The 13,523-nt window shown below is 37.7% G+C and overlaps 1 protein-coding gene across 4 annotated transcripts in view; it reads left to right on the top strand.

Annotated features, from left to right (window-relative positions):
* GDAP2 (ganglioside induced differentiation associated protein 2) overlaps positions 1-13,523 on the top strand; it is a 57,325-nt gene that overhangs the window by 25,549 nt on the left and 18,253 nt on the right. For all 4 annotated transcript variants that reach the window (XR_010382253.1, XM_031457905.2, XM_031457906.2 and 1 more), the window contains 2 exons: positions 2,504-2,663; positions 4,234-4,390. Coding sequence is in view for 3 of the 4 variants with exons in the window: in XM_031457905.2 (XP_031313765.1) it covers positions 2,504-2,663; positions 4,234-4,390 (317 nt within the window). In the remaining variant the exon portion in view is untranslated. The remainder of the gene's footprint in view (positions 1-2,503; positions 2,664-4,233; positions 4,391-13,523) is intronic.

Genomic DNA, 13,523 nt, shown 5'->3' with positions numbered 1-13,523 from the left:
GTAAGAGCTAAAGCTACAAAACTGTTAGAAGAAAACATAGGTATAAATCTTCATGACCTTGCATTAGGCAATGGTTTCATATATATGACATCAAAAACAGAAGCAGCCAAAATAAAACTGGATAAATTGGTCACTCTTAGATTTCAACAGTAAAAAGACAACCCAATTTTAAAATGGGCAAAAGTTCGTATTTACCTAAAGGAGTTGAAAATTTATGTCCTCACAAACACCTCCAAAAGGATGTTTATAGCAGTTTTATTAATCTTTGCCAAAAGGGAAACAACCAAGATGTCCTAAGTATGGATAAATAAACTGTGATACATCCAGACAATGGAATATTATTCAACACTAAAAAGAAATGAAGCTATCAAGCCATAAAAAGATATAGAAGGACCTTAAGTGCATATTAGTAAGTGAAAAAAGCCAATCTGAAAGAGCTGCATCCTGTATGATTCTAACTCTGTGACATTCCACAAAAGGCAAAATTATGAAGACATTAAAAAGATCAGAGGTTGGAGGTGGTAGGGAGCAGTGAATAGAGCACAGAGGATTGTTAGGGCAGTGAAAGTGCTCTGTATGGTACTATAATGATGGATACCAGTCATTGTACATTTGTGCAGACCTGTAGAATGTACAACACCAAGAGTGAATCCTAATAGAAACTATGGGTAACTAGATGTGTCAGTGTAGGTTTGTCAGTTGTAACAAAGGTACCACTCCGGTGGGGGTTGTTGATAGTAAGGCTATGCATCTGTGGGGGCTCTGGGGATCTGTGAAGTCTCTGTACCTTTTTCCCAGTTTTGTTGTGAATCTTAAACTGCTATTTTTTAAAAAAAGTCTTAAAAAATGGGCAAAAATTTTGAACAGACTTTCTTCAGAAAAGACATAAGCACGGGAAAAAGATGCTTCATCACATTAAACATTAGGGAAATGCAAATCAAAATCACGAGATACAAATTCACACCCACTAGTGTGTAATTACACAGATAGGCAGTAACAGGAGTTGGTGAGGGTGTCGAGATCAGAACCCTCACACATAGCCAGTGAGAATGGAAAATTGTGCAGTTGCTTTGGAAAACAGCCTGGCAGTTCCTCCAAAATTAAACAGAGATTCCACTCTTAGGTATATACCGAATACAGTTGAAAACATGTGTTCACATAAACACTTCTCACAAATATTCATATCAGCATTATTCATAATAGCCAAAAAGTGGAAACAACCTAAATGTTGTCAGCTGATGGACTAATACACAAAATGTGGTATACGCATACAGTGGAATGTTATTAACCTGTTAAAAAGAAGAAATACTGATACATTGTACAGGATGGGTGAACCTTGGAAATGTTATGCTAAGAGAAAGAAGCTAAACACAAAAGACTATATACTGTATTTTATTTTCATGAAATGCCCGGAATAGGCAAATCCATACAGACAGAAAGGTTGGTGGTTACCAGGAGCTGGGGGAGGGAGGGATGGAGAATGACTTAGCTAATGAGTTTAGATTTTCTTTTTGAGATGATGGAATATTCTGAAATTAGATAGTGGTGTTGATTCCACAATTTTGTGACTATACTAAAAACCACTGAATTGTATACTTTACAAGAGTGAACTTTATGGTCTGTGAATTGAATCTCAATTTTTTAAAAAGGTTGCAAAGATAGTGTCCCAGTCTTATATGCCTCACATATTTATATACATGAAAGATGACACAGTGTTGCACGTGACACAGTAAGAAAACTGATGAAAATGATTTCTGGAATGATTTCATTGTCCTTCTAACCAAGTCCGTCATTCATCTGGTTTCTTAGTATTCTGTTTTAGTCTTTTTTAGTATAGTTGGAGATAATTGATGAGTAATGATAAAATAATTCTAGGATGATGGAAAAGCAAAATGCTTCAAGATACAGGAAAAATAAGAGCACTAAATGTCTATGATGTATCATGGCTTTAGGAATGGGTCCAATGGACCAGCCTATATGGAAACTACAAGATAGAATGAGTTTTACTCTAATTTTTAAAAAATAAGATATGCCTTTGTTATTTGGGAAACCTCTAAGAAAGAATAAAAGTCATGAGACAGCAATCCTTCACAAAGGGTTAAGAACTTTTTTTTTTTTTAATCTCAAAAAACTAAACTGGGTCAGATGGATGGCACACTGAGGATTAAGGAAGTAGCACCTGAGCTGAATCTTGAGAGACCAGTATCATCAGTGAGGTGAAGGGAGGGGATGGGGACAGCGGAGCAGGACTTACGCATTCCAGGTTCAGTGACCTGGAACTGCCAGGATGGGAGATTATGTTAACTTGACTGACCAGCAATATCCTGATCCTTAAGGAGAACTGATTGAGGGTCCCAGGCAGCGTCTGCTCTGAGCCTGGAAGTGGTAAGGTCTTCTTTCTTGATGGAGTCTGTCTTCACAGCCTGGAACAGTACTGAGCGCTGCTGCCGCCTGCTTCATTACTTCCTTATTTCTCACAGAATGTTTGGCTTTTCTCGCACAGGCTACTTACCGGAAGCTGCTACCTCTGTACTTCCCAAGGTCGTTGAAGGAGGAGAGTCACTCGTTGCCATACCTACCTGCAGATATTGGAAACGCAGAAGGGGAGCCTGTGGTACCTGAACGGCAGATTAGAATAAGTGAGAAACCTGGTGCCCCGGAGGGTGAGTTCTCCTTTTCTTAATTTCCCTCTTGAGGAAGCCAAGGGACTGATAAACACCAACCACCAAAGGAGTAGGAAGTTCAGCCTGACCTCTGGGATGCTCTCTATTAATGAACACCTTTAGATGAGCATCAAGTTAAAACCTGCGGAGGGCTACGCGTCTCCTTTTTATCACCAGTACTCAGATTTAAATTAAATGCAGGGAATGATAAATGATTTAGCATCTGAAAATGTCTGTGAACCAAGCTTTGCTGGAGAGGGGCACAGGTACTTTTCGGGAGCCTCCAGTGGGGGTAGTGCACCCTTGAAATGTGCTCAGCATCCTTTGGAAATCCTCACAGTTGTCACCCCCACAACAGAATGTAATTTTTCCTACATGGATAAAATGTATTTTGGATGACAAGGAGTGATGAAAAGCAAGACCAGTTGCGATGGCAGTGCTGGGCAGTGGGTGAGACTAACTCATTAGCCAAAGGTTCCCCTCTGTCCAGCGCTCTCAAAGAGAGCTTGATTTGCATCTATGTCTCGAAAGATATCATTGCCTCATAGATAGAAGCTCTGTTAGGATATTGCATCTGTTCAAATAGATGTAAAATCAGCTTTGCTTGAGGGAGTACAGATTCATTTATGAGTATTTTTTAAAAGCAGACTCATCAAAGCTCTTGCCTGTCACAGTTTAAGGAGCAGTGACATGGATGTGAGGAAGTCCCAGCTGGGTGGCCCACTAGGCAGGGCTTCAGGTGGCGGCATTGCCTTGGGAAACTCCTCATGGTTCAAGGGTTTTGTTTGTTTGGTTTTCTTTCTTTAAAAAAATTTTTTTTGGTTTGTTTTAAACAGATCTGGTAAGGCAGTGGGGAAAACACAAAGAGATGATCCATTCCCAAGGGACTGGTTTCCGCTAGCCAAATGTAGAGTGAATTTCATATGGATCAATCAGAAAGCCAACATTAAGTTGTATTGAGAACTGTAACTCATATGGACCAGAATGATTATGTAGGCATGACCAGCATAGAAAATCGGAATGCTAACTTACAATCAAAACATATTTTAGTGAATGTGGATCATTCTCTGCCCTGCTGGTCCACCCATCTTTCTTCGGGGGTTACCTGACAAAAGGACTGAAGGTTATGTGCCAACCAATCAAGTGCTCCCTCCTTAAAGACTTCTGGATATATGATCCCAAACATGATTTTTCTTTATAATTCTCTTTCATTGGATGCTGTGCTGTAATCCGTCTCTTTAAACCCACCTTCAGTATAATTGCTTCTATCTTTTTGTTTATGATTATATTCTGTTCTTTCCTTTCTAAGATTACACCTAGGTCACCTTGATTTGATTTCATGTTTTCCTAAAACTTCCATTGCACATGGACAGGTGGTTTCTCTCATTATTTCAGTTCTTCAAATGCCCAAATCCGATTTCAGTTTTCTGTGCTCAAAAAAATAACCTTAACCGCAATTTTTTGCACTTTTGTGCCGTCACTCATCCCTGTTGCAGCATTCACAGTCTGTTTGTAGCGTTTCCTGTCAAGCTTTGCCATAAGCTCTCTATTGATAGCATTTTTGTTACAGACAACCAAGAAGAGGAGGATGAAGGCTTGGGAGTTGATCTGTCTTTCATTGGCTCTCATGCTTTTGCTCGAATGGAAGGAGATATCGATAAGCAAAGAAGACTGATCCTTCAAGGACAGTTATCAGAGGCAGCCCTGCAGAAGCAGCATCAAAGAAAGTAAGGCAGACCCCTTTGCACTGACAGACACATAAAGACACGAGATACAGAAAAGGGCCTACCTCTGCTAGATGATCTACGTGTAATGTGTTCTCATTTATTCTTCATGATGGTCCAGGAAGGAGGACATTATCCCCACATTGCAGATGCAGAAATTCAGTTAATTTATCAGTGGTCACAGTTAACATGTGGCGAAGTCGGTATTCAGATGCTTATCTGATTTCAGAGCCCCTACTCTTTCCACTACAATTGCAGTGCCTCTGGGTTGAGGTTATGTTCGAAAAGCAGAAAGTAGGGAAAGGGAAGAGCCGAGTTACAAAGTTTTCACTTAGCTTTACTGTGTTTGTAATTAAAGCATGATCTACGGTTTTATGAACTTTAAAAGAGCTCTATTTCTTCCTGATGTGTCCCAAGGACCTTATAAAGTCACTCTGTTTCTTTTAGGTGTTTTCTAAAGCAATTCTGAATAAATCTTTTTTGAAATATAAAGAAAAGCAGCTGTTGTACTTCTGGGTAAGCTTGTCCAAGGAGTAACAAACAGTCCAGAAAGCTAGCTGCTTTTCAAAACAATTTAAAGGAAAGGAAAAATCATAAAGTGTAACTGGTTAATATTCATTATCTTATAGGGTTGTTTGGAGGGGTAACATCTCCTAAGGTTGTTGTGAACGTTAAATAAGATAATATAATGAGCTTAGCACAGCATCTGGTACTTAACAAGCTCTTTAAATTGGTCACCACTGTTTTCTTTAATTCTGAGCAAATTATGGTCTGTTTTTCCTTTGAGCCTTGGTACTTCTTCCGTTTGACTGGAGTACTCTCATCCTTCAATTCCTACTAATTCTGTAGGTGTCAGATCAGAAGTGATTGCCTCTGGAGACTTGTCTCTCTGGAGATAAGCTGGAATAGATGGAATAGAGTCTGGGATCGATTCCTCCTCCTGTATGCTTTTTCTTACACCCTGTACTTAACCAAAGCACAGCCTAGCATTTATCACATTGTACTGTAATGATGTGCGGCGGTTGTCAGTCTCCATCTATATACTGGGAATTGGACTAGATGATCTCGGAGTCTCTTACAGAATTAGAATTTTGTTTCTCCTGAGTCCCTCTTCTTCACTTCCTTCTTTTATTTTTATAAACAAAAGCAAATTAGCCACTAGGGGGCACCAATGAACAGTTTTTCCAAAGGCAAGCACAAGCAAATGATTTGTTTCAGTGGTTTCTAAACTTGGCCATGTGTAAGAATCATCTGGCAAACATTTTTTTTAAACACAGTGACTGGGCTTCCCCTCCCATGACTGGGACTTTGGCAACTAATACATTTTAAAACTTTTTCACATCATGATTCATGCGCTGCTAGGTTTAGGTATCTCTCTTCAACTAGGGAGGGCAGTGGTTCTCAAACTGTTTGGTCTCAGGTCCCCTTTGCATGCTTAAAAATTACGGACAGCGCCAAAGAGCTTTTGTTTTTACATGGCTCATACCTACCAATATTTATCATATGATAAATTATTTATTAATTCATTTAAAAATAGCCCATTATGTTTTCATGAAAAATTGCCATTTTTTAGATTAGTGAGAAATGGCACTGTTTTACATTTTTGCAGATATTTTAATGTTTGACTTAATAGAACACAGCTGGATTCTCATATCAGCATTCAAAATGTTGCAATATGTTGTTTTGGGTAAACTATATGAAGAAAATCTGACCTCACACAGTCACATAATTGGAAAAGTGAGGAGTATTTTATGGCCTTTTCAAGTACTTGGGGATATTCTTTGATATTATACCATAACTTAATAAGTGGTAGTTTTATAATGTGCAGTTGTAATATGGAATCTCAAACCATATCTATGAATTTTTGTGGTGTTCTACCCTGCCCTTCGAGTGTATTTTATAATAGGAATTAATAGCATGATTTTATAACATGATGCATTGGTCTTCTGGAAAATCCTGACTCACTGAATTATTCAGGTGTTCCAAATATTGACACATTATGTTACACAATATCAAAAAATTATATTTGACCACTGATCTCATCAGAAAGGTCCTTAAGTATTAGAAACTTCTTAGCTTCTGGTGATGGATACAAATTTTCCAAAATTATATATAGCTTTTTAAAGCTCAAGTTTTATCATTGATAACAAATGCTGTTGATTGTGTCCTTGAAATGACAGGGTCACTTTATTTATTTTTGAGAAAACTTCTGCCAAATACTCATACTGAATAATCACAACTTGTCTGCCAGTCATTAGTTGAAGAAAAACGGGGTGTTGCATGAAAAGAAGCAGCTAGTGCAGCCTGCAAGTCAGACATGTAATGCTTTCCTTCAAGACAGCCTCGTGCTTCAGTCTGCAGAAGAGTTTTGTGTGGTCTTCCCATTTTGTGATGGGTTACTTTTAAAAAGATGTATTCCCAAGGGTTGATTTAATAAAATTAATAATTTTTACTTCCTCATCAGAGATGTTCCTAACTAAAACTGGCTTTTATTTCTTCTGTGAGCATTCTGACGAGGAAGAACACAGTGGCCACCAGCACAGCCTGTGCATCCACCTTGATTCGTGCTACGGCAGTAGTTGTTTCACCCGACTGTTGTTTTTGCACCATCAGTGCAAACTTCAACACAGTGAAAAAGCAAACGAGGTTTCGGTATTGTTATGAAAATAATTTTGACCTTGCACATCCCCTGAAATAGTCGTGGGACTGTGGACCACACTTTGAGAGCCACTGGTCCGTGGTCTGTCAGCAGTGCTTTATTGTTGAAAGGAATTGTAGTAATCATCTGATAGAGCTTTCTGAAGTGGTCTGTGCAGTCTGTAAGGATTAGCATCACCGGAGATGCTTGCTAAGATTCATAGGCCCCACACCGTACTTCCTGAATCAGACGCTGTATGGGAAGGGCTCAGGAATCTGCCTTCTAAGGTTTCTTAGGTGATTCTTTTGTACCTGATCTGGTCTGATCCCTTTAATTTACAGAAGGGTGAATTGATCCCCAAGAGTGGCTTGCCCAGAGTTACAGCTAATTGAGGAAGAGCCTTCAAGGTGACCACCGCAGCAGCTCATCTTCCTTCTCTACCACTGCCTTCAGCCCACCCACACAACTCAACTTCAGAGAAGCTGGGAAAGGACCAGACGTGTTTTGTATTCGTATACAGGAGCTACACTGTTGTCATATTTCTCAAATCAGTTCCCTGGTTCTCTCTTTATCTCTCTTGTCTCTCTCTTCCTCTCCCCTTCTCTCTGTCTCTCCCCCCACACACACACACACACGTGTACACACACACACACACACACACACACATGCCTTTTTCATTGCTCCATGAGTGATACAGATAAAATGGAATTTTTTACGTGTATGTTTGGACTGGATACTTGTATGTCTGTGTCTCTCTGTCTCCTTTTAATAAGGAGATTTGTTTTAGTTAATAATGACTAATTCAAGCCACTATTAGAATGAAGCTATATTCACTGAGTCCATGCTTTCTGGAAAAGGGTCCTCAGTAAAGGGATAGGTTCTAGGAAGGAATGTGAGTACAGTGTGTCCTTCTCGTTGGTAGAAGGCCATGATCTTGAGATTCAAATGAGTCACACAGTTGACAGTTTCCATTCAGTTCAAGAAACGTTGGATATTTACTCTGTACAGGATAATATTCTAGAACTGAAATATACAGGTAAATAAGGTGGTCCCTCTTGACTGGCACTTCATGAGTGAGCCGCACTGCCTTCACATGTCAGGGTGGATTTCTGTACGGTGTGCTCTGGTTGTCGTGCACATCCAGCCAACACATAGCTGCAGGCTTGAGGGAGAGCACAGCCTGTCACTCCCCAAGCCTGAACCAAGAAACAGAGGCTTCGTACCTCTACCACTCAGTTCCCTTGAGGGATGAGTTACATTTGAAACAAAAGATTGTCAGATTACTTCAGAGTAATAACAGCAGGTCAAAAGTGTGGCCCGGGGAACCTAGACCCTTTCAGGGAGCCTGTGAAGCCAAAATTATTTTTATAATCTTACTAAGACTTATTTGCCCTTTTTATTCTCATTCTCACATTGTTCAGTGGAGTTTTCCAGAGACTGCTTCACGTGTGATATTGCAGTAGGTTAAATACAGACTAGATGTGAGAATCTAGTGGAAATTAAAGAGATTTGCAGAAATGTAATAGTGTAACTCTTCTCTCTCAATATAGCTTTTTTAATGAAAAGTTATTTATGTCACATAATAGATTTTCATTGTTTCCAAATTGATATTAAAAAAATTTTTTCTGTTTATTCCTAATGTGGTAAATATTGGTAGGTATGATTGACATAAACATAAAAGGGTCCTGAGACTCAAAAGTTTGAGAACTGATGACTGATTGGGAGTTTACTATAACTGAGCTGTAAGTCATCTGCTTACATACATACATCTGCTATGTGCTAAATGTTTAAGACTGAAGGTTGTAGTTTTTAAGTTTTGTTTCTCTTACTCTTTCTAAATCAGGCTCTATTTATACACATTGAGTCTGGTTTTTGTATCTCTTAGGACTTAAGTAGGTCTTAAGGAAGTAGTATCTTTTTGAAAGTCTTCAGTTCTTCTTCAGTAACAAAACTAATGGTCACATGGATTGGCTATAGGGTTAGAGCACTCCTTTCATAGCATTGCCTTGTCTCTGTGTAATAATTCTTTTTAATATCTAAAATAATTATAGGCATATTGTCTAACTCATGATTAATGTTTCCAGGTCCTCCATCCAGTTGTGACACTACTTTGGGTGTATCATAAGATAGAAATTGGCTTACTTACAAAAATTAGCAAGCAATCTAAATATTCTTTTCAAAGATACAGCTTTTAAAACTCTTAAAATTATCTTATAATAGCTTTTTTCTTTGTCATTAGTGTTCCTTGGTTGGCTTAAGATCCAACTGCCTGTAACTCTTATGTCATTTCTCACAGTAAAAAACTTTATCTGATTCATTATTAAATATTTGTTGAGCCCTTACTAATGTGCCAAGTGTTGAGCTAGAAACATAAGAAAGTGACATGCAGGGCAGATACAATCCCAGGCCTTGTGGATCATAGGGTCTTGCAGAGGAGAGGAACGTTTAACTAATTATTATATGAAAGATCTATTTAAATTACAGGTACAATAACAGTATATAACAAGGGTTTTATCCAAGTCCAGTGTGGGACAGTTGCATAAAGTCAGGAAAAGCTTCTGTTAATTCCAAAGCTGAAATTTTCCTTGGTTGTACACAAATGGATTAATTACTGGACTTTTAAGAGTAATTTAGCTTAAGTTTTCATCATTCAACTTGCAGCTGTGCAGATGGATAATTTATTGACTAGAAGAAATTGCCTGGTATTAGATTTGTGAGGACAGCATCCAACATTAGTTGACTGCAGCCTATTGAGAAATTATCTGCTCAATATTTCTGCCTTGTGAGCTTGTAGTGGCTACTTTTGCTGCCATTATGATATATTTTGTGTGACTGCTCACTCATGATTATTATATTTTACTCATCAAGTAATAGAAATGTGTTTATTTGGAATAAGCTGTAGGAAAATAATAAACTATTTTGCGGGTTTTTTAAGCTTTTGATTGTTGGATTAGAATGAAAGAGTACATCTTCATTGAAATAAAACGCAGAAACGACAGCAAAAAGTGAGGTGCAGTTTATCAGAGATAAAACAGAAGATTTAAAATCTTCTTTGAATAGATGAGGGAAACAGGGAAAGCATAGTTTCTCTATTGGATGAGGAGATAAAGCTGGCACCTTTGGTTTTATTTCCTCCTTCCAAATACTGACTTAAAAGAAAAGAAAACTTGAGTAAATAATCAAATCAAATTTACACAATCTATAGTGGGAATGGGGGACACTTAATTAAAACAAGAAACCAGATGAAGATTGCAGTTGTGAGTTATTGCAATGGAATTCATCTCAGTGTCCTTAGAAACTGGAACAGTACCAGTGTCTCAGCAGTAATTTTAAACCTTTTTTAAATTATAAAGCCTTTAAGGGTCTGATGTAAGCATAAACCTTCTCCCATAAACATGTTCATATGGATTTTGCCTGTCCTGGGATCTCAAGTTATTAATCACAGATCAAGGTTAAAGACATTTTAGACTTTACACTATTTCAGAGTTCACACCATGGGCTAAAATTAATTTTAATTGGATTAAGGACTTAAATTTAAAAAAAAATTAAAATTCATGGAAAAAGTTATAGATTAAGTATCTTTCATAACTTGGAGAAAAGATAGGTTTCTTAAACAAGATATTAAAAGCATTGACTATAAGAGAAAAAATGGTTTTGACTGTATTAAAATAAAGAGCTTTAGAAAATGGAGCAATTACACTTAAAGAAAGTGAAAAGCAAGTTGCGAAATAGGAGTATTTACAATACACACAACTGGCAAGTGATTAGTATCAAGAATATAAAAAGAAATCCTACATATAAGTGAGAAAAGAACAAACAGCCCAATAGAAAAATGGGCAAATGCTATGAACAGGATCTCAGCATCATTAGCAACCACAGAAATGAAATACATTTTCAAATCCAATTGATTGGCAAAGGTTGAAACACCTGCTGATACTAAGCGTTGACAAGGACATGGATTCATAGGATCTCCTATTCATTGCTTATAGAAGTATAAGTTAGTTCAAGACTGGAAAAGAGATTTGGCCTTATCTGTTAAAACTGAGCATACCCTGTAAAATAGTACTTCCACTCCTACGTGCCTACCCAAGAGAAATCATACACACATATACCTGGAGATAATGTAAAATAAGTTGATCATAGCACTGTTCACAGTAGCAAAAACCTGGGAACAGCTGAAGTGCCTGTCAGTACAAGAGTAGGTGAAAACTATACTTTTTATATAGTATAAACACATGATATAGAATAGTCAAAAAAAGATGAACAACATTGACACCCAACAATATAGATGAATGCTAGCAATATAATAAGTTAAAAAAAAGTAAGACCCAAAAGATTATGTACAGCATGATAAGCTTTTTTCTTTTTTGAATCGTTAAAAACAGCTAAAACACTTTTTAGGGGTACATACAGATGAATTAAAATGATGTAAAAAGGAAAGGAGGAAAATGATGAACTTGAGATCCCAGATGATGTGTGAGGAGAGTCAGGGTCTAGCTAGCATTGGAGGGAAGTGACCATGTGTTAGATGTACGTTTTTGTGACGGTGCTGACTTTTGTTTTGGGCAGGTTTCAGAGTGCTTCTTACTCCATTAAAAATAACTCATTAGATGGTTAGTTTTTAAAGAGAACCACACATGTACCAGTGAAGAGAGTGTTCTGAACCAAGGGTGGTTAATTCTATTTTGTGCATCTGAGTTCCTGTTTAAAAATTGTTTTCTTTATAGAAACACGTAGTTAACTGAGTATTAGGAATTACTCTAGAGATTTGCTAGAAATATAGAAACAGCTAAGACATCGTCCCTATCCTGGGGTCTAACAGAGAAGAATTCTTGTGATACGAAGAAGCCAGCGGTTAGTTCTACAGCAGGTCTGGGCCTTGCCTCCCTGCCACCCCCAGCTTGACCCCTACCCCCTTTCAGTATACAGACTTGATTGGTAGAGTGTTTAGACATCTGCTGGATTGTTTGTCTCATTCTGTCTTGTTGCAACATTAATTGTCTTTTAATATGTCTATCTCGTATATTCAGCCTTAAACTCTGATGCCCAGGGCCTTTCATTCTTCTTCTCAGGACTCCAAAATACCTTGAGTAATTCTCATGTTTATTATTTAATTCAGCAAAGATTTGAGTTCCTGCTGTGATGCAGGCATTGCATTTATGCAGTAAATCTTTGAAAATGAGCTGATGAGTACACGAATAGAGTATAGAAATTAACAGGTGTTTTTACTGGATTCCTGTTACATGTTTTGTGCTATGACTTGTGATGCTCGTAAGATATTTAAGACATGTTATTCTATTTAGTCTTGATGTGGAGATGACTTAATCATAAAACAATTAGAGAGCAGAACAATTGGGGAGTTAGTGTAAATAACCTAGGAAATGACTCTGTGTGAAAATAGTACTCTGTGTGGAATAGTACATATGAATAGGGAGAACTACAATAAACATACATCCTTTCTTGACTTGCAAATTATTTTTTAAACTAAAATTAAAAGCTATTGTCTTTTAATTCAGTTTGTATAAGTGGGCACATTTCTAAATTTAAAACGGCAAACTATAGAACCATGCAATACTGTGTGTGTGTTTTTTTAACAAACAATAACAATTTCCATGAAACTAGTGGGCATATAACTTATTGCTTACAGTCCATATTAATAGACTTCCTTCGTTGTGTGATTGTGCTTTACAGCTGAAAGATGGCCTACATAAACACCATTTTGCAGATGAGGAAACTGAGGTCCATAGAGGTGAAACGCTTTTACTAAGGTTGCACAGAAAGTGGTAGGATTGGAACCCAAGTATCCTCTCTCCTGGTTTAGTTTTTTTATGTTTTGTGCTGTTGCCATATGTGACCTAGATGCGTCAGAGTTGCTTCTCATGCATTTAGGTACCTTGAAAACTTTTTTCACAATAAAAAAAAAAGTGGCAGTTTGAAGTTCAAGAAAGTAAATGTGAAATAGTAGAAAAAGTGCTGACCTTTCCCGGCAATCTGAGATCTGAGTGCAACTTCAAATTCAGCTCCACCGTTAACTGGCTGCTAACTCTGAGATTAATTTGACCTTTTGCAGGTCACTTCTGCTCTCTGAGACCTTTCACGTTTCTTCCAGTTTTAACATCCTCTTAGCCGAAGCCAAACTGTAATCTCTATGAGTTGATACATCGGCTGTCAGGGCTAGTTTGATTAGCCAATCATTAAAAAGCCTGGACTTCCCAGAAAAAATTACCTGCTTTCTTTGTGCTCCAGCATAACATGTACAATACTTACCTGCTTTTCTTCCGAAAAGTAAACTCCTGAGGGACTGGCAGTTTCTGTTGACTAAAGTATTCTCAATACCTCTCGTGTAGCAAGCACTCAGTAAGTCTTTGTTCAGTGAGTGAACATCTGTTGTGGAGAACTACTGTTGCTTTAGGCTTTCTTTGCATTTTTGTTTAATAAAGGAAGATAATAGTATTTAAAAACAGTGTCACTTTGAGTACTTGGTATCTTAGCCAATTA

Source organism: Camelus dromedarius, chromosome 9 (genome assembly GCF_036321535.1).
Source record: "Camelus dromedarius isolate mCamDro1 chromosome 9, mCamDro1.pat, whole genome shotgun sequence".
NCBI lineage: Eukaryota > Metazoa > Chordata > Mammalia > Artiodactyla > Camelidae > Camelus > Camelus dromedarius.
This window is presented reverse-complemented; position numbering and strand designations above follow the sequence as displayed.